The 23,604-nt window shown below is 47.6% G+C and overlaps 1 protein-coding gene across 5 annotated transcripts in view; it reads left to right on the top strand.

Moving 5' to 3' along the window:
• The first annotated feature begins 1,511 nt into the window (after positions 1 to 1,511).
• Positions 1,512 to 23,604, top strand: part of KIAA1210 (KIAA1210 ortholog) — a 60,351-nt gene continuing 38,258 nt past the window's right edge. For 3 of the 5 annotated variants that reach the window (XM_047716861.1, XM_047716864.1, XM_047716865.1), the window contains exons 1-4: positions 12,203 to 12,275; positions 13,129 to 13,185; positions 14,183 to 14,253; positions 20,192 to 20,360. In XM_047716861.1, the coding sequence (XP_047572817.1) occupies positions 14,193 to 14,253; positions 20,192 to 20,360 (230 nt within the window). In that variant the 5' untranslated portion in view covers positions 12,203 to 12,275; positions 13,129 to 13,185; positions 14,183 to 14,192. Of the gene's footprint in view, positions 1,592 to 12,202; positions 12,276 to 13,112; positions 13,186 to 14,182; positions 14,254 to 20,191; positions 20,361 to 23,604 lie in introns of those variants that run through there. The other 2 variants (XM_047716862.1, XM_047716863.1) reach the window with 2 other exon arrangements.

A 23,604-nucleotide genomic window follows, 5' to 3' on the forward strand; every position in this document is an offset into this window, starting at 1 on the left:
CAAATACAGTGTTAAGGAGGAGACTGAGCAGCCTTGCCTGAACTTGGGAGGGCTCTGAAAGAAGTCACCATGCTCTGTGTGCCCAGAGAGGGGCTTTCTGGGGACAGCGGGTTTCCCAGCATTGGGAATTTAAACTTCAGCCATATCCACGGCCGGCCGATCCAGTAGCGGCTCATGAGCAAAGGGCACATGTTAGACCCAGCAAACTTTGTGTTCCCGCAGCCACCGGGCCCCAGCCTTCAATGTCACAGTCATTTACAAAGCCCGCCACCAGGGACCACCGGAGAGAGTATAGTTAACTGCAGGAAGTCTCATCTCATACTTTTTGGGAGAGAGTCGGAGAACAGGGGACACAGGTCATCAATGCCATGGGATGAGAATGATGATGAGAATAGCTAACAGGTCCTGAGGGCTGACTGTGTGTGACGCCCCATGCTGAGAGCTCTCTGTGAGTTAGTTACCAAATCGCCTGTGAAAACGGGACCCTTCTCTTTCCTGAGCACTGTTCTGATCTCTTAGTGCACAGCAGGTGCCCAACAAACAGTTCTAGAATGAATGAGTCCTCACAGGTGGTGTAGGACGAAGGCACTACCCTTAGCCCCACTTCACGGATAAGGAAGTTTAGGTTTTGAACAGCTCACTGACTTGCCCCAGATCACAAGCAACTAATCAACAAGAGGCAGGATTCAAAGCTAGATTTGTGTAGCTCCACAGCCTAACCCTTTCGCAACTACATTATCCTTCCTCTTCAGAAGGTCAAGGTGCCAGATTTCTCTTTCTGCAAGAAAGGAAGGTCTGCATGGACACTACTGAATCACAGAATCAAGAACGTTGCAGAAAAACACGATACTGTGACCACCATACCTTCAAACTACCTACTCCCTCCACTTCCCAAATTCTGTCCCAAGACAGATTCATTTCATGGCTAAGGAAACTGAGGCATGGAGAAATTACACAATTTGTCCCAGGTCACACAGCTTGTGAAGATCATTATTAGTTTGCATTTCTGTCCTTTAAAAGGCTCAGAGCCTGATAGGGAGAGGAAGAGTTTCATCTATTGGGGCCAAGGCTAAACGGGAAAAAAAAAAAAAATCAACAAAGGATGCCATACTATTAAAGCAACTTTCTTGACTATTCTTTTGAAAGTAGAAACATAAACCGTTTCACTCATCTGATTTGAACATTTGAAGCTGTATTCCTTGTTACAAACACGACAAGATTATAACAATATAATTCATTTATCCACTAAAGCATAGAAGGGAGATGTTCAAAATGAGGAATGGAAACAAGAGGGGAGAAAAAGAAGAGATACAGGGCATGGGAACGTCTAGATATGGATTAGGAAAGAGCAACAAACCAGCAGGCACTGTGTCTCACAAAAGATTGCTACTGAAGATGGCTCAAGTCATGTTGCATTTTTCCATCAATAGGGTCATTATCTCTTATTTTCTGTCCTGCGGACCTCAATGGCCAAGGACCAGCCTATCCTATAAGCTATGGGTCATGTTAGTTCTCTACCCTGCATCAGCTCTCGCTGCTTCAGATCTCCCTTTTCCCTAAGCTCAAGCATTCTGGACGAATGGAGAGAAAAGTAAGTCAAAGGGGGAATCTCCTCTGATGTCCGTGGGCATTGGGGAAAGGAAAGGGCCCTGGGAGCCGGGGTGCATCTGCCTACCTACAGGTTAAGCAGAGCCCAGAAGAGGAGGTAGAAGAGTCTGCTCCCCCTGAGTTTGCATAAAGCACACGGACAGAACTTTCTATGTGAGTTCCCTATTCATGTGTGCTACTTACAGTGTGTCTCCAGAAGCCCTCTAAGGGAGAGAAGTGCGGGGAGATCCCCACAAAGCCTCCATCCCCTGTTTTTGAAGAAGATAGTTTTACTTTGACATGTGAGGAGTGTTTCCACTGTGCCCGTGGCTTCAGAAGCCCAAGTGTCAAAGACCTAAGACCTTATTTCATGCAGAGATGGCCTATGTTCTCTCTTTCAGACTCGGAGAAAGTAGGAGGGTCTCTGGGATGAGGTAGTTAGCTCCCCCATAGGGATGGGTTTCTGACTTGAGAAGATTTCAAAAATATATTTTTTGAAAGGGCAGAAAGAATGAGTGGGGAAGTTTAAGTCAAATCTCCTGCAACCCTGGCAATTATTTTGTTGTTTTTTGAAACTGAAGTGTAATTAACATACAATGTTATATTAGTTTCAAGTTTACAATATAGTGATTCAACAATTCTGTATGTTATTCAAGGATCATCGTGATAGGTGTGCTCTGAATTCCCTCTATTTCCCTACCCACCTTCCCTCTGTCAACCAAGCTTGTTCTCTGTATTTAAGAACCTGATTTTTTTGTCTCGTTTTATTCTTTGTTTATTCGTTTGCTTTGTTCCTTAAATTCCACATATAAGTGAAATTATATGGTATTTGTCTTTCTCTGACTTATTTCACTTGGCATTATACCCTCTAGGTCCATCTGTGTTCTTGCAAATGGCAAGATTTCATTCTTTTACAGCTGAGTATTATTTCCATATATATATATATGTGTGTAGATATAGATATAGATATAGATATAGATATAGATATAGATATCACATTTTCTTTATTCATTCATTTATTGATGGACACTTGGGGTACTTCTGTGTCTTGGCTATTGTAAATAATGCTGCAATAAACATAGGGGTGCATGTAGCTTTTCAAATTGGTGCTTTCATTTTATTTGGGTAAATACCCGGTAGTGTAATTACTAGATCATATGGTAATTCTATTTTGATGTTTTTTAAGGAAACTGTTTTCCACAGCCTCTGCTTTTTTAAATGGAAAAAAAATAGCTTAGGGGGTAGTTGGGTGGCTCAGTCAGTTAAGCATTTGCCTTCAACTCAGGTCATGATCTCAGGGTCCTGGGATCAAGCCCCACGTTGGGCTCCCTGCTCAGTGGGGAGTCTGCTTCTTCAGAGTTTTCTGAAAATATTGACAGGATTCTGAAGGGTCTGTTCTGAAGGCTGGTCCCCTCTTGGCCAACTCAAGCTGGGCTTAGATGGGCCTCTCTGGCCTCTCCAGGGATGTACTGGGCATTTTCATCAATTATCTCAATGAATCATAAAATCCTAGAATGCCCAGGCTAAAAGGAATCCTGGACTCCTAGGTTTAATTGAATCCTTTAGTTCTAAGGTGAGAAAACAGGCCCAGAGAAAGCACCCAACGTGCCTAGGCCTCAGGGCTCATTAACAGCAGAGCTGAGACATCAACTCTCCAAAAATTGCTGCGGGCCTCATTGGAGGGTCAAGTTTTAGAGATGTTTATTAGAAGAACGAAATACCTTCCTTTTTGGTCACAGTCCTCTCTAGATATCATTCAAGTTGCTTTTTCTTCACCATCCGGTCCTGCCATCGATGTCTTATGGCTTCCCACTTTGGCTTTTCTGTCCCAGTCATGCCCAGTATCCCATGTGATTCACAGCAGTGTTTCCCTCAAGGGGGTTGCCTGGACCCTCTACCACAGGATTGCCTGGGAGCTTAGAAAGCAAGCAGGTCTCTGAGCCCACCGCCGCCGCTGCCAATGAGGAGTGAGAGTCCTCAGGGCTGAGGAGGGCCCAAGCATCCATGTTTGACAGACAGGATGTTGAGTCAAGCCCATTTCTCACACCCAAATCCCTACCTGTTGTAGTTCTTTCAAAAAACCTACTGTTCAGTGAGCACTTCCTTTGTCCCGGGCACGGTGCTCTTTTGCACGCACTATCTCCTTTATTCCTTAGATGCTGGCCAGGTCTTTCTCTCTCACTCTCAAGTGGGCAGCAGAGTGGCGTCCATGGTGGGGAGAGGCCAGGTGTCTCCCGCCCCGACTGTAGTGCTCCTCCAAGGTGTTCCCCTCAGTGGGCCTTCTTCTTCTCCTAGGCCATTTTGACCCCAAATTCTTCAATTTTAAGGAAACTTGGGAGATAGCTGCTCTCCAGTTTCTCACTGCCACTCTCCTTTCCCCTGAGGTGGTGACCGTACTGGGAAGAGCTTTGCACACCTCACTGACTTCTTCCAAGTGGCAACCCTGTTCCTTTCCCTGCCAGGGAACCGCATGGCGTGAGAATGTCTTGAGAAAACTGTGCGTTGGGCTCCTCTCTGCTTCTGTGGCCAGAAGTGAACACAGGAGAAGGGAACCGGGAAACTTTGTTCTGCCCTTGGCCATCTGGGCCTTTCTCCCCTCCTCAACTAGCAGCCTTCTGGCCTGGCCTGGCTCTAGGCCCTCCTTCAGGAGATCCCCACCTTCTCTGCCCTCCTGGTGTCTGGAATAGCGCCAGGCTCTGGGCCACTGTATTTTCCAGTCAGTTGCCGTCTGGTGTCCCCTGTCCCAGCACCTCTTCCCATGGCCCATTGGTATTGGTCTGGGAGCTTCTGGCTTCTTTTGTTGGTGCTGGACCAAAGAGGTGGGACAGTCAGGTGTGAGAGCAGACTTGACCCTGGGGCAAAAGGGATGTAAGGGGGGGCACCTGGGTGGCTCAGTAGGTTAAGCCTCTGCCTTCGGCCAGGGTTATGATCTCAGGGTCCTGGGATCGAGCCCCACATCGGGCTCTCTGCTCAGCAAGAAGCCTGCTTCCCCCTCTCTCTCTGCCTGCCTCTCTGCCTACTTGTGACCTCTGTCTCTGTCAAATAAAATATTAAAAAAATAAAAAAGGGATGTAAGGGAAGCAGGGGCCGCCATGCCTCATTGTCCCGAGCATATCTTCCTGGCCAGGGTTCTCAGGCTCTTTCCGGTGGCCCAGGGTCTGTGGCTGTCATCTGTCCTCCCTGCCCCCACCCCTACCTCCAACTCACCTATGCTGACTTTCAAGTAAGTGCCTCAGCGCTCAAGCTGACAACAAATTATTCTGCCCAGCAGAAGGCCCGTCTTAAGGTGGGTCTCATCTCTCAGGCCTTTCATGATTCCTCTAGCCTTGTGCTACTTTAAAGGGAGCCACCCACAAAATCACCTTCTAGAACTTTCTGCAGCTACACACTTTCCATTCCCGGATTCTTTCACCTGCTCTTTCCCTTCCCCCTCACCTTCCCTTGTTCTTTGACTTCGAGATCTTAGCTCTCTGGCTTAGCTTTGCTGTTCCCCTCCCCACTTGGCAATGCACATTCGGGCTTCCTGTTCCCAGGCTCTTGGGGCCTACAGACCTCTTTTCTATGTAGTCAGTACTCTAGAGTTTAGCCTTCGGGTCCTTGTCATAAAAACGTCATAAGAGAGCACGTGATAATTTAGTCTCACCTCCTCACGTTACAAGTGTGGGAACTGAGGCCACAAAGGTAATCTGTTGGAAGGGCAGAATCAGGACCCAGGCCTTCTGATTCCTACTCAGAGACAGTTCTCAAATCTTTCACGTGTGCTTGTTTCTCGTCAGCGGGAAGTGGGTAATTTTATGTAGATCACATGGGCCCTGGAGTCAGATGACTTCGCCTTGCCTGTGGACTTGCCCGTGACCCTGGGCAGTTACTTAGCCTTTCAGGATCCTCCCCACAGAATGGGGAGGATCAGGAATCAATAGTACCCACCTCATAGGATCGAATGAGCTGATGTGTGCCCACATTAACTGTCCCTTAGGTGCTAACTTCTGTATTTCGTCACTGCAACTCCGAACCCATAGTAGGTCTGCAAAAAGACTTTGGGGTAGCAAAGAGAGGGGCCTTGGGAAAGACAGTTCTGACTTTGTGACCTGGTTCAGAGGGAGTGATTCCAACGGTGGGGATTCAAGGCCATGTGGAAAGAGCAGGCAATGCCATGGCTAGGGGAAAAGGAGAGATTTGGGGATCAGGGAACCTTCAGGTAACCCTTCCTGTGACTCTAAGTGCACAGCTGCCTCTGCCTGGCTGTAGGGCTGTCTGTGGGGTTAAGGGCTAAGGAAATCTGGGGTCTCGGGCTCTCAGATATCACCTTGATCAAGAATGGCCAGGGCTCTCAGCTTCTTGGGTGCATCTTTATTTCAGGGGGCACGTAAACTTTGGGGACAGCAACCTCCTCCTCCAGGCTCCACTCCCTCCCCGTTAAGGCACAGTGTGTCCAGAGACCTCTGTTCCTTGCCCTTCAGAACTGGGAGGCCAGGGCTAGTTACCATAACCATGAGGCAAAGCTGAGATTGCGTCCCCTGGCCCCCACCCGGTGGGCTTAAAGAGCCTTAAGATGAAACCAAAAAGCTACAAGTTGCCTTTGTCAAAGGTATGGATGGTGCAGCTTGGCATGGGGGGGGGCATATTCCTGGGGCCTGGTTTTCTCCCTCCTTTAGCTTCCCTACCTCCTCCCCAACCCCTTGCAAAAAATGACTACCTGTGTCTCATCTTCTAGGGGCCTTTTGAATTCAAAAGTCAGGAAGTCTCTGGGCTATAGCCCACAGGCTCCAACCAGCCCTGGAGAGCTCACTCCCCGCACCAGGGCCACCACCTCCTTTCTTCTTTTGCCTTCCTTCCCCCGCTTGGAGAGTTTTCACCCCGCCTCCCAAACTGATGGATTATGGACCGCTAGGAGCTATAATAATACCAACTGCAGCAAACACCTCATAAAATAAAAAGCCACAGACACACTCTGCTTGGTATGGGCTTGAGTGCTGACGGAGAGGTCGGGTGCAGAGCCCTTGGTGCCCAACACACACTTGAAGCTGTGAAATCCATCCTTGGGGCCCCTTGACTCAATCCTGGCTCTCCCCTGAGTCCCCCAGGGCCCCCACGCTTCCTGCTCCCCTGGCTGGTACCCTACTCCAGCCTGGCAGCCCAGGGGCCCATGCAACAGACATGTCCCCTTCAGTACGTGTGAGAGCTCATTGCAATATGTGTGGCTAGTGAGCCGCTGGGGGCAGGATTCTTTGTTGTTAAACTGGCCCACGAATCTTGATCCAGATGTTAGGGGCTGAGGGTGACCCAGCTAGTTGTCCTAGTTTTGGGTCCTGTCATAGGCCAGCATGGGAGATTCTTTGGGGGCAGGGGTGGGGGGTGCATTTAATGTTTATCAGATTTTGCCAAGTTTGGAGGAAGGAGAGGGTGGTGGTCGAACTTCAGGCTACCCGGAATCTTCCAGAACTGGGTTTGAGTCCTAGTTCTATTATTCCTTGTGCGACCTTGCACAGATGACCTCATGTGAGTGAGACTCAGTTTCCCCATCTGGGAAACAGGAATGGACATAACAGTGCCCAGCTCACAGGGCTGTTGTGAGGCTTTGGTAAAGAATGCATGTAAAACCAGTTTTCACAGTGCTTACCTGGCACAGAGTACGGCTCCGCAATTTCATTAACACAAGGCTAACTGTGTAATATCACTTGCCCCTGACTGCAAGAACAGAGACTTTAATCGTAGGATATGTGGGCTGACGAGATGTAATGAGACTCCCCATCAGCTAGGCTCTGGGGCCACTGGACAGATGGCAGAAAGCAGCTTTCCGGCCAAGCTCTTTACATTTGCAACCCTTGGAGGATGGAAGGTGTTAGGGGTGGCCTGAGTTGGGTCTTTCTGAGCTTCTACTGGTTTATTGGGGGGGGCGGTGGGGCGCAATGGGGAGGGAGGAAAAGCAGACATGGAGGCAAGGTAAAGAGCTTTTAAATGGAAGCCTGGGAGGAGGACAAGGCACGAAGAAGGAAGAAGAAGAGGAGGAGGAGGAGAAGTTGCAATCCAGGGCAGCTGCTGTAGCTGCCCCCCCTAAGATAAGGTGGGGGGGGAATCTTTCCTCTGATGATCAGGGTGCTAAGAGATATTCCTGAAATAGACTTCCCTATCTATGGTAGGGATGTAGAGGGTGGCAGGCTTGCATTTTTCTCTGGCCTCCTCGAGTGGGAGAAAGGCCCAGGTGACAATTTTTCTAGAGCAGGTGTCCTCGGCAGGAGTCCCCTAGAGCATGCTTAGACATCTGTTTGACAGTTGTGGCGGTCATACACCTGTAGGTGAGGGTGTGGAGTGTAGAGAAGTGACTGTCTATCGCTGGTCTGTCTTCCTCCTGACACCTTTGGGCACTCAGAGGCATGGCTTTGTGGAAGTCACTGAAGATGTCACTGAAGGTGGCCTAAGGCTCCCCGCCTTTAAAGCCATGCGGCACTTCCTGCTTCCAGCAGCTCTCCAGCCAAGGGCTCTCTGAGCCAGACTAAATGGCCATCAGGATTGTTTCCCTCCACCCAGGATATAGGCAAGCAGAAGTTCTAGAGCTAACTGGGCTGGAGGAAGGGAGCAGAAAATCCCGAGGGCTGCTTACCACGTTCTGTGTTCCATCTTCTGTGGCTCTAAACCTACCCTACTTTTGCCTCCTTCCTCAACTAGAGCTGACTTGTATTCATTTTCTATTGCTGTGTAACAAGTCATCTGCATTTCCGGGTCTCGCACAACATGGACGTACCCCCTCCTGGTGTCCGGGAGTCAGGTGTCCCGGCACTGTGTACATCAGGGCTTCAGCTGTGGCCGAGGACTCATCTGGAGTCAGAGCTTTTCTTCTGAATGGGCTGGTGCGTGGCAGAATTTAGGCTTTGGAGATGGTAGGACTGAGGTCCTCCGAGGCTTGTTCTCAGTGACTGGGGGCCACCTGCTAGGCCCTGCCACGTGGTCCTCACACCCCTTGACATAGCGGTTTGTTCCTTCCAACCCAACAGGAGAGTGTGTCCCATGGCTTCGAATCTCTCTGACTTCTCTATCTGACCTCTGGACACGCTTTTTAAAAAGAGCTTACCTGATTAGGCTAGGCCCACCCAGACAGGGCACGCCCACTTAGAATTCTGCCCACCACAGACTCTACTTCTGAAAAGTGTTTCAGCCTACTCGATTATTTTCTACAAAGTGAGGCCAGCTGCTTTCCATTAGCATTCCCCACGCTGGGAAGGCAGCAAACTGTCAAGCAAAATCTGCTGAAACCTTGAAGTTGAACTAGGCTGTAGTTAAAAAATTTCAACGACCTTGGAAGACAGGCATTAGTCCCCTGTGGTTTCTCTCCTTTTTTCCCCCCTAGAGCCCTTGTTTAGCCCTCAAGTCAGACAGTCTGAGAGGCAAAAGAGAACTGTGAGGCCTAAGCCTCCAGGGTTGGCCAAGGGCAGGTAAGCATTTAAACGATGACCGATAATGAAACTTTATATCCCTGCTGGGTCAGGCTTCCTGACAACCGTTATTACATGACTTTATGCTCCCTGGAAGTGGTTCTGAAGGCCTCTCATTTACTGGATAAAAATGTCCTTTATTTCATCTTTCCCTATTCAACTTGCCAGCTTTTTTGTGGATTTCGTGCTGAGGGGATTTTTACCCACAATGTGTTTTGTATTGTCCCAGTGTGTTTAAAAAAGGGGACTGCTTTCCCTACCAATTTCCTGTTTGTCGGGGCAGCACCCCCTACTCCCTGCTCTTGTGTTCACCCATCCAGAAAAACACGCAGCGCGTGCCTCCGTGCGCCTGGCCTCGTTCTAGGTGTTGGTGACATCTGGAGAGGCAAGACATGGTCCTTGTCTTCGAGGAGACATCAGGTGGGATAGAAGCATGCACAAAGGGCCACAAGCATGGGGCGCGGGTAGTGACCTGTGAGCTGGGTCTGGAGGAAAGGGTAGGATTTTAAGGATGTGGGGATGAAAGAGTTGATGTTCTAGACCAAGTGGACAGAGCACCAAACTTGACAGCATATGGTGCATCTGGGGAATGACGGGTAATTCTGGATGTGAGGGTATGAGTGGGGGGTGGACTTCTAGTACAACGGAAGGGGGGCAGGGGACACCAGATTGCCGAGGACTTCAAGAGTCAAGGACTTGGCTCCCATCCTGCCGGAAGCAGGAAGTTGATGAACTAGTTGAAACCAGGGAGGCTCACGGTCAAGCTGGTATCTGAGACCAAACATTGTGACTTTTTTGAGATACCAATGAAATGATAGCAGTTTCTGCTAAGTATCATACACAAAAGTACAGAGCAGAGGAGGTGGCCCAAAGGCCACTCTTAAAGAGGCTTGGTATAATGAAGGAACCAATACACCTTAGATTTAGATTAGCTGTCCTGAGACACATGAAACAAATACAATAATGGGCGCCTCGGTGCCTCAGTTGGTTAAGCGACTGCCTTCTGCTCAGGTCATGATCCTGGAATCCCAGGATTGATCCCACATCGGGCTCCCAGCTCCATGGGGAGCTTCTCCCTCTGACCTTCTCCCCTCTCATGCTCTCTCTCACTCTCTCTCAAATAAATAAATAAAATTAAAAAAAAAAAGAAATGCAATGATGCCTCTGTGAGGGGGGGTACTTGGGAAGCAAAGCTCTGGTTAATAAGGTCAGCCTGAAGGCGAGCAAAAAGGACTTTTGCCTGTGGTGGAGGGCTGTTAAGTAGGAGGAGACAGGGTATCTGTTCCTGAAGCTTCCTCTGTGAGGTTCTAGGCTTAGCCTAGCTGAACAGGGCTCCACACCCAGGGTTCTTGTGGCTGGGACACGTAGGAGTGGATTCTCTACACTGAGGACAGGAGGGGCCTGAGCGTGCTTGGTTCTGCATAGATGAACAACCTAGAAGCAGGCCCCACCTCACTAAGAGAGAAGGAAGGCCCTGCAAAGCTGGGAAAACAAGGGGATCCCTCCCCCCGGATAAATGCTCCTATAGCACGCCTCTACTTCTAAGAAATTTCTGACCACAAAGATGGCTCCTGTGTTACTTCCCCTTCTTTTACTGAATTGAGGCATTCGTGCACCAAACATTTATTGAGTGCCTGCTGTGTGCTGGGTACCGTTCTAGGGGCTGGGAGATCCAGTGATGGGCAAAATACACAAGGTCCCTGACCTTATGGAATTTACCTTCTACTAGAGAAGACAGACAAGAAACAAGTGAATTACTATAGAATATGATTTTAAGTACCACTGAGGGCTGTAAAGGTGTTAATAAAGAACCATGTGATGGAGAGAAACCATAGGCTCCAGCCAGGATAGTCATGGAGGTCTTCTCTGGGAGGGAACATCTGAGCTGACTTGAAAGCTACAAAGGAGCCAGCCATGGAACTAGTCAGGGAAAGAGCCCTCTCTGGGCAAAGGGAGCAGCAAGTGCGAAGGTCCTGAGATCAAAAGGGGCTGGGTATGTTGGATGAGAAGGCCATTGAGGCTGCAGCAAGGGAGGAAGGAGGGGTGTGGCAGGATTGGCGGTCAGGGGGGCACGAGCATGGGGGCCAGATCACATAAAGTCCGGGGGTGGGGGTGGGTAAGGAGCTGAGACTTTGAGAGTGCTGGCAAGCCACTGGGAGGTTTCGAGCAGGGGGCTGGTAGGACTAACATGGCCACCATGTGGAAAGTAAGGAGGCAAAAATGGAAGTGGGGAGATCGATAGGTCATTGCCATGATGCAGCAACCAGATAATGGTGGCTCAGACGGGGCCAGAGATGGCCGGACTCCAGAAATACGTAGTCCTCCCAAGGAGGAGGACTCCCAAGGTTTGCTGTTGGATTAGATGTGGCATAAGATGGAAAAGAGAGGAATCAAGAGCTCCCAAATTTCAGTCTGAGCATTTGGTTAGTGGTATTTTTCAGAGCTGGGGAAAACCGGGGTAGGGGGAAAAGTGAGTATGAGGGGAAGCAAGAGTTCCACACAGATGTTGGCTTGGCAGTTGGTTATAAGGCTATGTAGTACAGAGGTGTATAGATGGTACTTCAAATCTGAATGAGATCATTTAGGATGTGGTAGCCACTAGTCACCTGGGACCGTCGAGCACTTGAAATTGAACAGCTCAAATTGAGATGAGCCGTATGTGTGAGATGCTAAATGGATTTCAAAGACTTAGCATCGAAAATAAAAAAGAATGTAAAATATCCCCTTGCTATTAGTTTTATGATGATTACCTGTCAAGTCACTACTATCTTGGTTCTATTGAGTTAAATAAAATATGATAATGTTTGGGCTCTGCTGAGGTCAAAGTACCCCCCCCCCCACCGTTTTCATTTGCTTTTTAAATGCGACTAACTAGGAATTCTGCAATGGCACATGTGGCTTGCAGTGGTGGCTCACATTCAGGTTTCTACCAAGGAAGAGGTCACAGATAAAGAGGGCCAAGGACAGAGGCTTTAAGGGCTACAACATTTCAGATGGAGGAGAGGAGAAAGATAAAGCAAAGGAGTTTGAGAAGAATCAGCCAATGAGGTTGGAGGAAAATCAGGGAGTATGATGGTCAAAAAGGCAAAGTGATAAAATTATACAAAAAAGAGGGAGTGTCACATGTTGCTGGGAAGTCTGGGAACCCGCTGTGGCATTTAAGAACCCTTTTGGTAGAGTCCTTTGGAAGGAGTTTGGGTTGGAAGCCTGAATTCACTCTCTGAGCCCAGGAGACTAAGAAGTGAAGACATAAGGATAGTAAGTATAGATGACACAACTTTTAAGTTTTCCTTAAAAGAGACAGGGAGAAATGGGGTGGTAATGGGAAGAGAATTTCAAATCAAGAGGAGGCATGTGTGTTTCACTCTGGTGGTTTGTTGGTTGGTTGGGTGGTTGAGACAGGGAGACAGTTCAGCTGATGATGGTGTTGTCTACAGGGCCCTTGGGATTCACTTTAGAGGGTGAGGCAAGGGTGCCGGGAAGGATGGGAGACGGTCTACCCTTGAGGGTTAGTCAAATCGAGAAATTCTATTAAGTGCTCTAAGGGATTCGGATACTGCCAAGATGTCCTCTTTCTTTGTTCTCTCTCTTGGCTTCTATACTTTTCTCTTTGGTTGTTGCTTAGCTGTCTTCTTTCGCTGTCTTCTGCCCCCGCCACTGTTGGGTTAAGGATAATAACCAGGACCACGGCCTGGTAATTTGGAAAGCATGCTCCTTTACTATGGACCTCTCCAAAGCTCAGAAAGAGTTTATTTCCCCAGTGTCTAAAAAGCCTTCTTTAGTTTTTTTTTTTGGGGGGGGCGGGTGCTGGTATGTTTTTAAACTGGCCCAGGAACTCACCCATGATGTGAATTGCCGCTGGCCCAAGGAATTCTCCAGTCCTCCCTTGGAATTTCTGAGGCAATTCTGAATTTCTCCATCCCTTTGCTCCTCCCAAATCTCCAGGTGGAATGTGTGTGTGTGTGTGCGTGTGTGTGTGTGTGAGAGAGAGAGAGAGAGAGAGAGAATTTGTGAGCATTGTATGGGCTTGGGATTAAGTCATCTGCAGGCAGAACTGTGATATTGGTTCATAGAGTTTGAGTGACTTGAACATAGTATCAATACTTTTCAGCCAAGGCCGGCCGAGACACACCTGTCATCGAACGAGTTGGGTTTATTACTCACCACGGTAAGAAAGAACACACACCCTGGGAAATCACAGGATTTCAAAGTGAGAGGGTCTGTAGCCATCTTGACAGCAGGGCCCCGTCAGCCCTCACCGTGGTTTGGAAGCATTCGCTTTCCAAGACCTCAGTCACTCTTGCTGGTGACCTCTCAAGTTGGCCTTAACCTCAGAGCCCACGGGCATCCCTCTCTACTTCCGGTGATGTATGGGTGGGGGGTGGGGGCGCATGTGGCTGGGGCAGGACAGGACCCGCCTGGAATCCATCCATGAGACAGCAATGGCAGTTTGACTATGTCTGGGGGCTGAGCAGATCAGGGGTGGGGAAGGGGCTCCAGAAACTACCTAACCCCCACTTGATGGTCCTTCAGCTAGTCAGATCAAGATCCTTGGGGGATTTCTTATGAGGCCAGACTCTGCCCACCTCTCTACAGCTTCCCATGAATATAGCATCCTTTGTCTGGGCTAGGGTGCTGCTCAGATTCCCCCTCCCCAATCCACATAAACTCCCATAAAAAATTTCAATATTGATTTTTAATGATCTGGTTATCCACAGACAGGTTTCCCTAGACCTGTCAGCCACCCTAAGCTTTTGCTTAGAAGGTTAGATTGAAGGGAAAATTTACAGTTGATGCTCAATCGATTATCTGTACTGGTGGAGACGGGTGATTCTCCCATGACGTAGAATCATAGTCATGGGAGAATTAGCCTTTTGATGGTCACTTGGATGGCTTCCAATTTTTGGCTATTTAAAATGATGCAGTGATGAATTCTTGCATGTATATGTCTGTGTATTTGCCTGTTCTAGACATTTCATATACATGAAGCCATGATCTTTTTTTTAAAGAAGGGTAATTCTCTCTCATGGCAATTCTTTTTGTCTGGTTTTCCTTGAATGGTTTAAGAATCTAATGGAAGGATAAGGAGTGAGGTAAAATGAGTGTGTTATGCCCAGGATATCAAGTGATGATCTTTTGCTTTTTCACTCAATATTTTCCTTTAGTGATCCTACTATGGCTGAATCCCTTAGTGAGGTTTCTGGAAGTCTGGAAGTTCTGGAGGCCAACGATGAGGGTAAGTAGCCCAGTGGAATCTTGCCAACTAGAACTTGATTTACTTTTGGTTTACTGTGTTTAACCCCTAGGAAAAAAATGAAGTCACAAGCAAGCAAGTTCCTATCAAATTTCTAATAACATTAGACTCAGTCTGCATTTACTTTGCAATTTTTTTGGTCTCGTTTTTGGGGGATCCATCTCTGATGTCACAAGGTTTGTCTGAAGCCCTGTAATCTACTTTGGGGATGGTTACCAGTTTCTACTTACTAAGGCAGGAAAAGTATTTCTGTTTAATCAGCAAAAAAAATTGGAGCAGAACCATGATCTGAGAGATTCAACTGAGGTTTTACTGTAGATATAATCCAGATTTAACCAATAAATTTGTAGTTTGAAGAATAAAGAGGGAATACAAACAAAAGATGTCACTGTAGGCCTCTGTTAAGTGGGACTCAATTTACAAAACTTCTTTTTGTAAAATTTACTCAGACGTGTGCCCATTCCCTAAATTGTGGGGCCACTTAGGACTGATATGTGACTGTGAGTGAATATCAGTTCAGTGAGGCAAAAGTCACCAGACAATGATAAACCTCATTGATATCCCTCATCCCCACCACTGCAAAGGAACCATCAGGTATAAATAAGACTTTAATTTGAATTTAAAGACAGGACTAAACGCAACAGTTCGCGGGGTTGTTTTTAATTTTTTTTAAGATTTTATTTATTTATTTGACAGAGAGAGATGACAAGTAGGCAGAGAGGCAGGCAGAGAGAGAGGAGGAAGCAGGCTCCCTGCCAAGCAGAGAGCCCAATGCGGAACTCGATCCCAGGACCCTGAGATCATGACATGAGCCGAAGGCAGAGGCTTAACCCACTGAGCCACCCAGCCACCCTGTTTTCAATTTTTATTGAAGTAGAGCATGATGTGGAAGACTTGATTTGGAAGAACAGAATGGAACCTTCTTGTGGCTTCCTAGAGCCCAGATTTTACTGCTGATGTGGAGCTGATGTGGGGGGGTGGATGTTGAACCTGGGGCATGGATCCTTGAGGGCAGGGCCTGGGTCTTCGTTTCCGTGTCAACCATTGTTTAGTACTGGGTCTCAGAGAGAGAGGGACCTTAGATATCACAAATATTCAATCAATAAATGGATTTTAAAAAAACAATGATGGGCCTCTTCACCAAGGCAGCCCCCTACCAAACCAACTGACCTATTGTTTTGGATATGAGCTAGACAGATGGCTACAAAAGAAGGTGGCAATGCAGTACGTCTTGATGAAGAGTGAAGGTAAGGCAATGCCTTTTCTCTGTTTGCAAGATTTTGTTGTTTAAAAGCCCAGATAGTTGGGTATGTTTTTAGAGCTAGTTGTTGCTGGCCAGAGGATATTATGGCTATTTGGAGGTTGATGGAGAGAAAGGCCAGTTGGAAATGTTTTCTTTCTAAGCAGCGATGCAAGAGAACAAAGTCACTGTCACACAATGCATTTTTAAAGCCTATCAAGTTAAATCCAGATGGTCTGCCTGTGTGCACGGTGGATAAGCAAATATACGACCCAGCAGCGATGATTTCTTCATTGGAGTTAACTGTGTTTTGTTGTGGCATGTGATACATTGTCCTCATTGGATGAGGATGTTGAGAGCTCCTGCCTGTTTGGGAATAAGTAGTCCTTGGACTTGGACAGGGAATTCAGTGGCTTTGTTATAGGAAAATTCCAGAAGCTGGCAGTGGGCACCTCACTGCCCACTACTGCGGTGCCTGGGGGCCAGGGGAAGAGGGCACAAGTTCCCCAGTGTGGAGGTGACCTACATAAACATTGCTGGATACAAATGTGGGCTGTGACCTCTACGTCTACCTGCTGCTTAAGTCTATCTAGCCTTTTGGACTACAGCAGGTTTTGAAAACCAGCCTGGGCGGGGCTCAGCTGCTGACGATTTAAAGATGCCCCTTTTGCAAAAGAGAGCTTGAAAGGCAATTCATACTCTCCAATATAGGGCAACTGTCTCAGAGTTCAGTGGGGTTTCAGGAAACATAACGTGTGGACCGTTCCTGGACTGGTAGCTACTTCTCAGGGCCCATCTCCACACATGGGGGTCTGATGTGGATGGGGCTCCAGAGTCTCCCAAGCCAAAACCATCTCTGCCAACAAAGCTCTTACCCCCCACCCCGTCCCCCCAACCTGGTCCAGTCCCAGTACTCAGAGCTATCCCACAGGGACGAATGGAAACATTGTTCTCCTTCTAATGCCCACGGTTGAAAGAGATACACAGTACTTAAGTATTTTGGATCCTCATGGGAAAATAGGTTGGTTTTGGTCAGCAAAAATAGAAAACTGAGGAGAGGGGGACGGAAATTGAAATACGTGCATCATTAATGCTAGTCCCTGGTAGAGTTCTAAAGTCACTAGCCATTTTGCTGATTTAGGGACATAAAAAGGTGTTGGTGCCTAATTTTGTCTGCCCATACAATGATTATGCTTGGTACATTCAGTTTTAGAGACCGAATGTTTATTAGAGGTGTTTTTATTCAGTTATTAAATGTTTGTAGATTGCATCATAAGTGCAGCTACTAGCCGCTGATGCTCTCCTCTCTGCCTTTGCTGGTTTGGGAAAAGCAGGTTTGCCCTCCTCCCATCTAGTTGGGGATTTTGAAGCAAGAGGGGCAACAACCAATATGTTTCCAAACACTCTGAGCATAAAGTTGTTCCTCTTTTAGAAAACCGGAAGGAGACCACCTGTCAAGAAGCAATAAATCTTATTGGTTCTGGGTGAAAACTGGCAGGGACTTTTACACCAGAGAAATAGGCAAATACTGCAGATAAGGGCATTTCCCCCAAGATATCCAGTTGATAAATATTTTCCAGCAAAGACTCGATTGTAGCAATCAGTACAGTAGAGTAACTCTCAATCATTTCTGAGCCACCCCCAGCATCTTTCTAAATAATTTATCATTATAGAAATTAGTTGAATTTTTCCTGAAAAAAAAATTACAGAAGGAAACTTGAAAAAAATATGTTTCCTTCAGTGTCTTCGTGTTTTAATCTTTCTATCCGCAGGTAGAATTGCCAAATTGGTCCCCATCATGACCCTATTTAGATACATCCTGGTAGATGAGAAATGGCCCAACCCATCCCAAACAGGAATTACTTAAGCAGAGATTATCAAGCACACAGTCCTCTGTCTTCTTGTATTGCCCCACCCACACCAGTTCTGCTTCTAATCATTATACTGTACAGATCACTATTGATTGATAGATATGGGGCTGCTTCTCCTTATCTATAGATAAATAGAACTGATAGACCAATTGTCCAGATATAATTGATTCTGGTCTTAATTAACAAGTAATTATTGGGGCACCTGGTCGACTCTGTGGATAGAGTATGCAACGTGTTGATCTCAGGGCTGTGAGTTCAAGCCCCATATTGGGCTTTGAGTTTATGTGAAAACAAACAAACAAACAAACAATTTTTTAAAGAAATGAGTAATTATTGATTCCCTCGTACTAACTCACAGTTACTAGCACTTGCACCATGCCAGATCCTATGCTAAGCTCTTTACCTACACTTTTTACAACTTATATGAACCCTGACAAGGGCCAGTGTTTAAATTATTGGATGCTTAAGGATGACTCTGCTTGGTGACCTCAATTTAAGGGAAGTGACAGATGTCCCTTGGGTGTATGCCTTTCATGGTGCTGGTTGCTGAAGGGAATGTGAAGAAGGGCCTGCCTACAGCCTTGATGTGGGGGACAGTAGCTAAGACACGGAACTGTATCTTATTCCTTCCTCATTGATACCCAAAGCATAGTAAGTGCTTGGTCTTAAATATTTGTTGGATGGAAGGATTGGTGGATGGATTGGTGGGTGGATAAATGGATGGATGGTTGGATTGGTGGATGGATGGATAGATAGATGGATGGATAGATGGATTGGTGGGTGGATGGATGGATGGATGGGCTGGTGAATGGATGGATGGACTAGTGAATGAATGGATGGATGGATGGATGGATGGATGGACGCATGGATAGATGGATGGATTGGTGGATGGATGGATGGATGGATGGATTGGTGGGTGGATGGATGGATGAATAGATGGAAGGATTGGTGGGTGGATATATGGATGGATGGATTGATGGATGGATTCATGGACTGGTGGATGGATGGATGGATGGATGGATAGATGGATGGATAGATGGATGTGATTGGTGGACATTGGACTGAAGGTAGGCCTTGAAGTGTAGAAACCTTTCTCATAGGCCATAGGATTCCAAGCTAGAAGGAACCCTAGTTCAGCATTTCCCAAAGTGTGTTTTGCCAGATATTTTGCTGACATGATTTTGGGAGACAACATGGATGCCCAGTATCTTAGAGCATTACTGTTCACACAGGCATATTGAAGTTCCAGAAAAGTCTTATTGAAAAGCAGAGACCTAAACTTTGCTTAATCCAGCATTTTTCAGAATGACTGGCCTGCAGATCCCTTTCTCATTCAATAGACCAATGATAGCCCTCTGAACACACTTTGGGAGATGTTGATTTGTGTGATCCCTTCATAGACCTGCTTCCTTCCAGGAGGTTGAATGACTTACCCAAAGTCACCGAGCTAATTGTTCGTAGAGCCAAGTCGAGGATTCCAAACTGTTCTGACTCTTGGGTGGTACTCTCTATTACACCGCTAAGCCTTTGTAATGGCTGCCCCATTGGCAACTCCCTTGCCTGGGCCGTTGCCTGCCAGTGCAGCATTGCTGTGTTGGCAAGAGGCCTTTCAGAGACCAGACTGTTGGGAATTTGGACGAGACACCTACGCTGGTAAATTATTGCATGTGAAAGCAGTCAGAGCTGACTTCTTCCCTCAGAAGAATGCAATACGCGCTCCCCTCTCCTCTCTTCTGCTGAGCCCCACTAAAGACACATGTGCTTGTTAGGAAACTAAGAAATGCCCTAACAGAGCCTTAGGAACATTTAAATTTTTTTTAAAGATTTTTTATTTATTTGACACAGAGAGAGAGATCACAAGTAGGCGGAGAGGCAGGCAGAGAGAGAAAGAGAGGAGGAAGCAGGCTCCCCACTGAGCAGAGAGCCCGATACGGGGCTCGATCCCAGGACCCTGGGATCATGACCCGAGCTGAAGGCAGAGGCTTTAACCCACTGAGCCCCCCTTAGGAACATTTAAAGCTCCCATGCCTCACTTCTGCCCTGGTGGTTTACGCAGATGGAGCAAACTTGCAATTATTTGCAGGTGCAGAGGGTGGTAGCTAACCCAGACAAAACAGCAATAATGAAAGAACACACACAGTGCACATGGCGCATGCATGCACGCACCCATGCAGACACACATGCACTCACACATGCACACAGTCACTCACGCATGCACGCACGCACTCTTTGCAAAACACTTTGGTATCTGATTCTGTCATGCCTTTTGCACGGGCAGCTTCTTTGCCCCATGGCCCTTTCTTCCCAATTCCAAGCCCTCTCCCTTGCTCCCAAATCCCCTCCTTGAGGATGGCTTCCCTGATTGCACCGCCCAGACAGCCCTTACCCCGTAGATCTGCATCCTTTCAGCACACAAATCTGACCAGTCCCAGATCCCACCTGCAACTCCAGGGGTCCTGAGGGGCTTTCTTGCATGTAGAAGCTCATGTGAAATCAGGGGGATGACCTCTGCTTAGGTGGGCTCAGTAATTACTGTAGATGAGTGAATTTCTTGGGTCAGGAAATCTCCCCCAGAAACTCAGACACTTGGTTCTATGGAATTATAAAAAAGGGAGCAGGCCACACGCATGGTGTCACGGTGTTGTGGGCCCAGGGAAGGGTACGGGGCAGGGCAGGGTGGGGGGAACAAGAACCAAGTCTGCAGGCCACCTGGGATCACGGTCTTTGTTCCTGTCCCAAAGGCCCCATTTCCTCCCCATCTTCCCTTCTACTGTCACACTCTGCCTCACTTTTGTTCCTTAACTTCCAGTAAAGAAGAAATCCAAATTCAAAGCCTTCAAGAACTTTTTTGGCAAGAAGAAGAAGAAAGAGCCGGAAGGTGCCCAGGGAGGGAGGAGGCTAAAGCCAAGCTTGTCCAGCGGCAGTATTAACATCTCTTCTCTGAAGCCGGTTCGGGAAGGTCAGCGCGCCAAGACCAGGTAAGGGCCAGTGGGTGGCAGTCACTGCCCGGGGTGGCCGGGGCCTGGGGGCCTTTCTCCATGCTCACGCCAATGCTTATTGTTGGGGTATGTGGCTCAGTAGGTGGGCAGCTGCAGGACCTTGACCCCGAGAGCACTTGCTACAGAACCTTGACCCCGAGAGCACTGGCTACAGACAGACCAGGGTGGCCCTCCTGTGTCAGAGCTGAAGGAACTTGACCCACGAGGTGTCTCCCTAGAGAGGAGCTGGAGGCCTCCCTCCATTCATTACAATAAAGGCAGCCTGCCTCCTATAGGCAGCCAGGCCTGTTTTGCCTGCCCGGCCCTCAGACTATAGATCTGCAATTCCTTCTCCTAATGTGGGATTCAGATCTCAGATGCTGAAGCCAGTCTAGCCTGAAATCACTTGTGTTACTGTAAAAACAAACAAAGAAAGGATCAGGCAACATCCCAGGAGATAGGCGGGTTGTGGGGGTGGGGAGAGGAAGATGCTCTAACTGGTCCCAGAATGGGGAAGACCGTTTCTCGGCCACCCCTGTCCCACTTTTCATCTGTGATGCCCCCATTTCCGTATCTGACCATCCAGTACCCCCGGTGTTCCTGGTTGCATCAGCTTCCCCTTCTGTGCAGTTCCCCTTTGGCCTGTTCGCCTGGCCTGAACACTCCAGACTTATCTGTGCTGCCCACCGAGCTCACCTGTGCTGCTGGAAATGGGACAGTCAGCAAACCTGACAGCACCTTGGCCTCCTTCAGGAGGTCCTTCATAAGTGGGTTGGCTGTGAGGAATTTCAGATAGCTTTGCTGGTGGGGGGATGGTTTGGGACAGAGAGGCTTGTATCATACCTCACAAATCATGCCATGATATAGACCAGAGCAGGGAGGAGGGTAGAGGGGAGTTTGGGTCTACTCTGCGTTGTCTGTACGAATTGGCAAGGGCCATCTCCACTAAAGTTTTGGGTTTCCCCCTTCCTACTTGTCCCTGTGCCTCCAAAGTGGCCAATTGGTTCTGATGCATTCTGCACACTAAGAAGGCAGGTGCACACAGAGCTTGCAGGTTGTGGGGAGGACAAGAGGGAGTGGGGGGACAGGAAGAAGGAGAGGAGGGGGTGAATGGAAGCGTGTGAAATAATTTATACATGAGGAAGAGTGTTTTTCTAAGTGTCTGAAATAGGTCTTTTTTTGAGGGGGGAGAGGGCAAGGAGCATAAATTAATTAAGAGTATAATGTAGGAGTTCTGACATTCACCCCTGACCCCAGTCACTTGCTTCACGTGTTAGGGGGAAAACCCTGGAGAATGTCACTCAGCAGTTGGGAAGAAAAATCAGCCTCTATCCGTGGAAGCTAACAAAACGTAAAGCCAGCCCTCCCCTCGCCTATACAATAGGACCAGTATCCATTTCTAAGTCTGTATTAAGCCCTATCTGATAAAGTAGAGAGATCTCATGCTGCCATTTTGATATTTTTAAAAAGATTTTATTTATTTATTTGAGAAAGAGAGAGAGTGAGAGAGAGGATGAGAGGGGAGAAGGTCAAAGGGAGAAGCAGACTCCCCACGGAGCTGGGAGCCCAATGTGGGACTCCGTCCCTGGACTCCAGGATCATGACCTGAGCCGAAGGCAATCGCTTAACCAACTGAGCCACCCAGGTGCCCTTGATTTTTTTTTTTTTTTTGAATGGGTGCTGACATAATGCACTTTATTGCCTTTAATTAAGGCCAAGGTTTTGTTTGGAGTTTTGGATGCATTTTCTTCCTCTTGCCCCCCAGGAAGCCAATTGGTAGGTGTTAGATAGGTTCAGCGGGTAGGCGATTCAGTTTCTGACAAACATGGCCACAGCCAGAGCTACAGGAATCCTTGGTTCAGGGAGGGTCTAGCTCTACAGAGCCACTTCAGCAGCCGCACTCTGGCTGGAAATGATGGTTTCTAAGCCCTCCCATGGCCCAAGATTTCCTTGCAGATTTTCTGCCCAAAGCAGGGGAGGCCAGGTAGTCACAGATGGTCCTAAGGCTGGGACATCTGTGGGACTACGATACTGGTCCCAGGCCTGATTTGAGCTGGCAGGTCATAGAGCAACAGTGAATGACAGCATCTCTGTGTGCAAAATGAGGGAAAGTGTGTCTAGAGAGGGTCTGGGAACATTGCTCTCTCAATGCCGCATCAGTCTTGTGTCATCATTAAGCATTTAGTAAGAGTCCTGTGAATTTTCTGCAGGATTGCCATTTTGATAAGACAGAGCATGTTGCCCTCACCACCAGAGCCACCTGGGTAGCAGAGTTTTACAGGGAAAAAGTGGGTAATACAAAGGCATCTGCCTCCTCTCTTCTTGTGGACCTACAAGCCACCTTAGTATGGGTGCCATTTTAATCCCCATAACACCAGATTGTCCTCAGAGTGTGTTGTGATCAGATCTAGCCATGCGCACGTCCCACAGTCAGACGGGCTCACGATGATGGGGTGGGTACTGGTCCTACAGAGCCCGAGCTGCTACTCTGGGTACCATTTACAGATTGTTTTTTAGGGGGGCACCTGGGTGCCTCGGTCGGTTGAATGTTGGACTCTTGATTTCAGCTCAGGTCATGATCTCAGGGTCGTGAGATTGAGCCCTGGGACAGGCTCCACACTGGGCATGGAGCCTGCTTAAGATTCTCTCTCTCCCTCTGCCCCCTGCCCTGCCACTCATTCTTGCTCTCTCTCTCAAAAAAAAAAAAAAAGATTATGTTTTAGGGGCTCCTGGCTGGCTCAGTAGAGCACACAACCCTTGATCCCAGGGTCATGAGTTCAAGCGCCATGTTGGGCATGGAGCCTTACTTAGGGGAGAAAAAAAAGATTATTTTCTAAAGCACTAACCTATATGTATTACAGTAAATGTTTCATAATGAAGGTAATATGTACCAAAAAAGTATATGAAATTTCAAACAATTTTATCTAATTTAAAAACATTTCCACCCCTCCATAAAAGAAATCGTGGACACATTAGCAGTCAGCCTCCATTCTTCCCTATCCCCATTTCAGCCCAAGGTGATCACTTATCTAGTTTCTGTCTCTCTCAATTTGTTTATTCTGGATACTTCCTATAAATGGTATCATACAGTATGTGGTCTTTTGTGACTGGCTTGTTTCCCTAAGCATGTTTTCGTTTTCCAAGGTCATCCAGGTGGTAGCATGAGTCCAATAGATAATTTCTTCATACTGCTGAATAGTATTCCAGAGTATGAATACACCACGTTTTATCTGTTCATCAGATG

Source organism: Lutra lutra, chromosome X (genome assembly GCF_902655055.1).
Source record: "Lutra lutra chromosome X, mLutLut1.2, whole genome shotgun sequence".
Taxonomy (NCBI): Eukaryota; Metazoa; Chordata; class Mammalia; order Carnivora; family Mustelidae; genus Lutra; species Lutra lutra.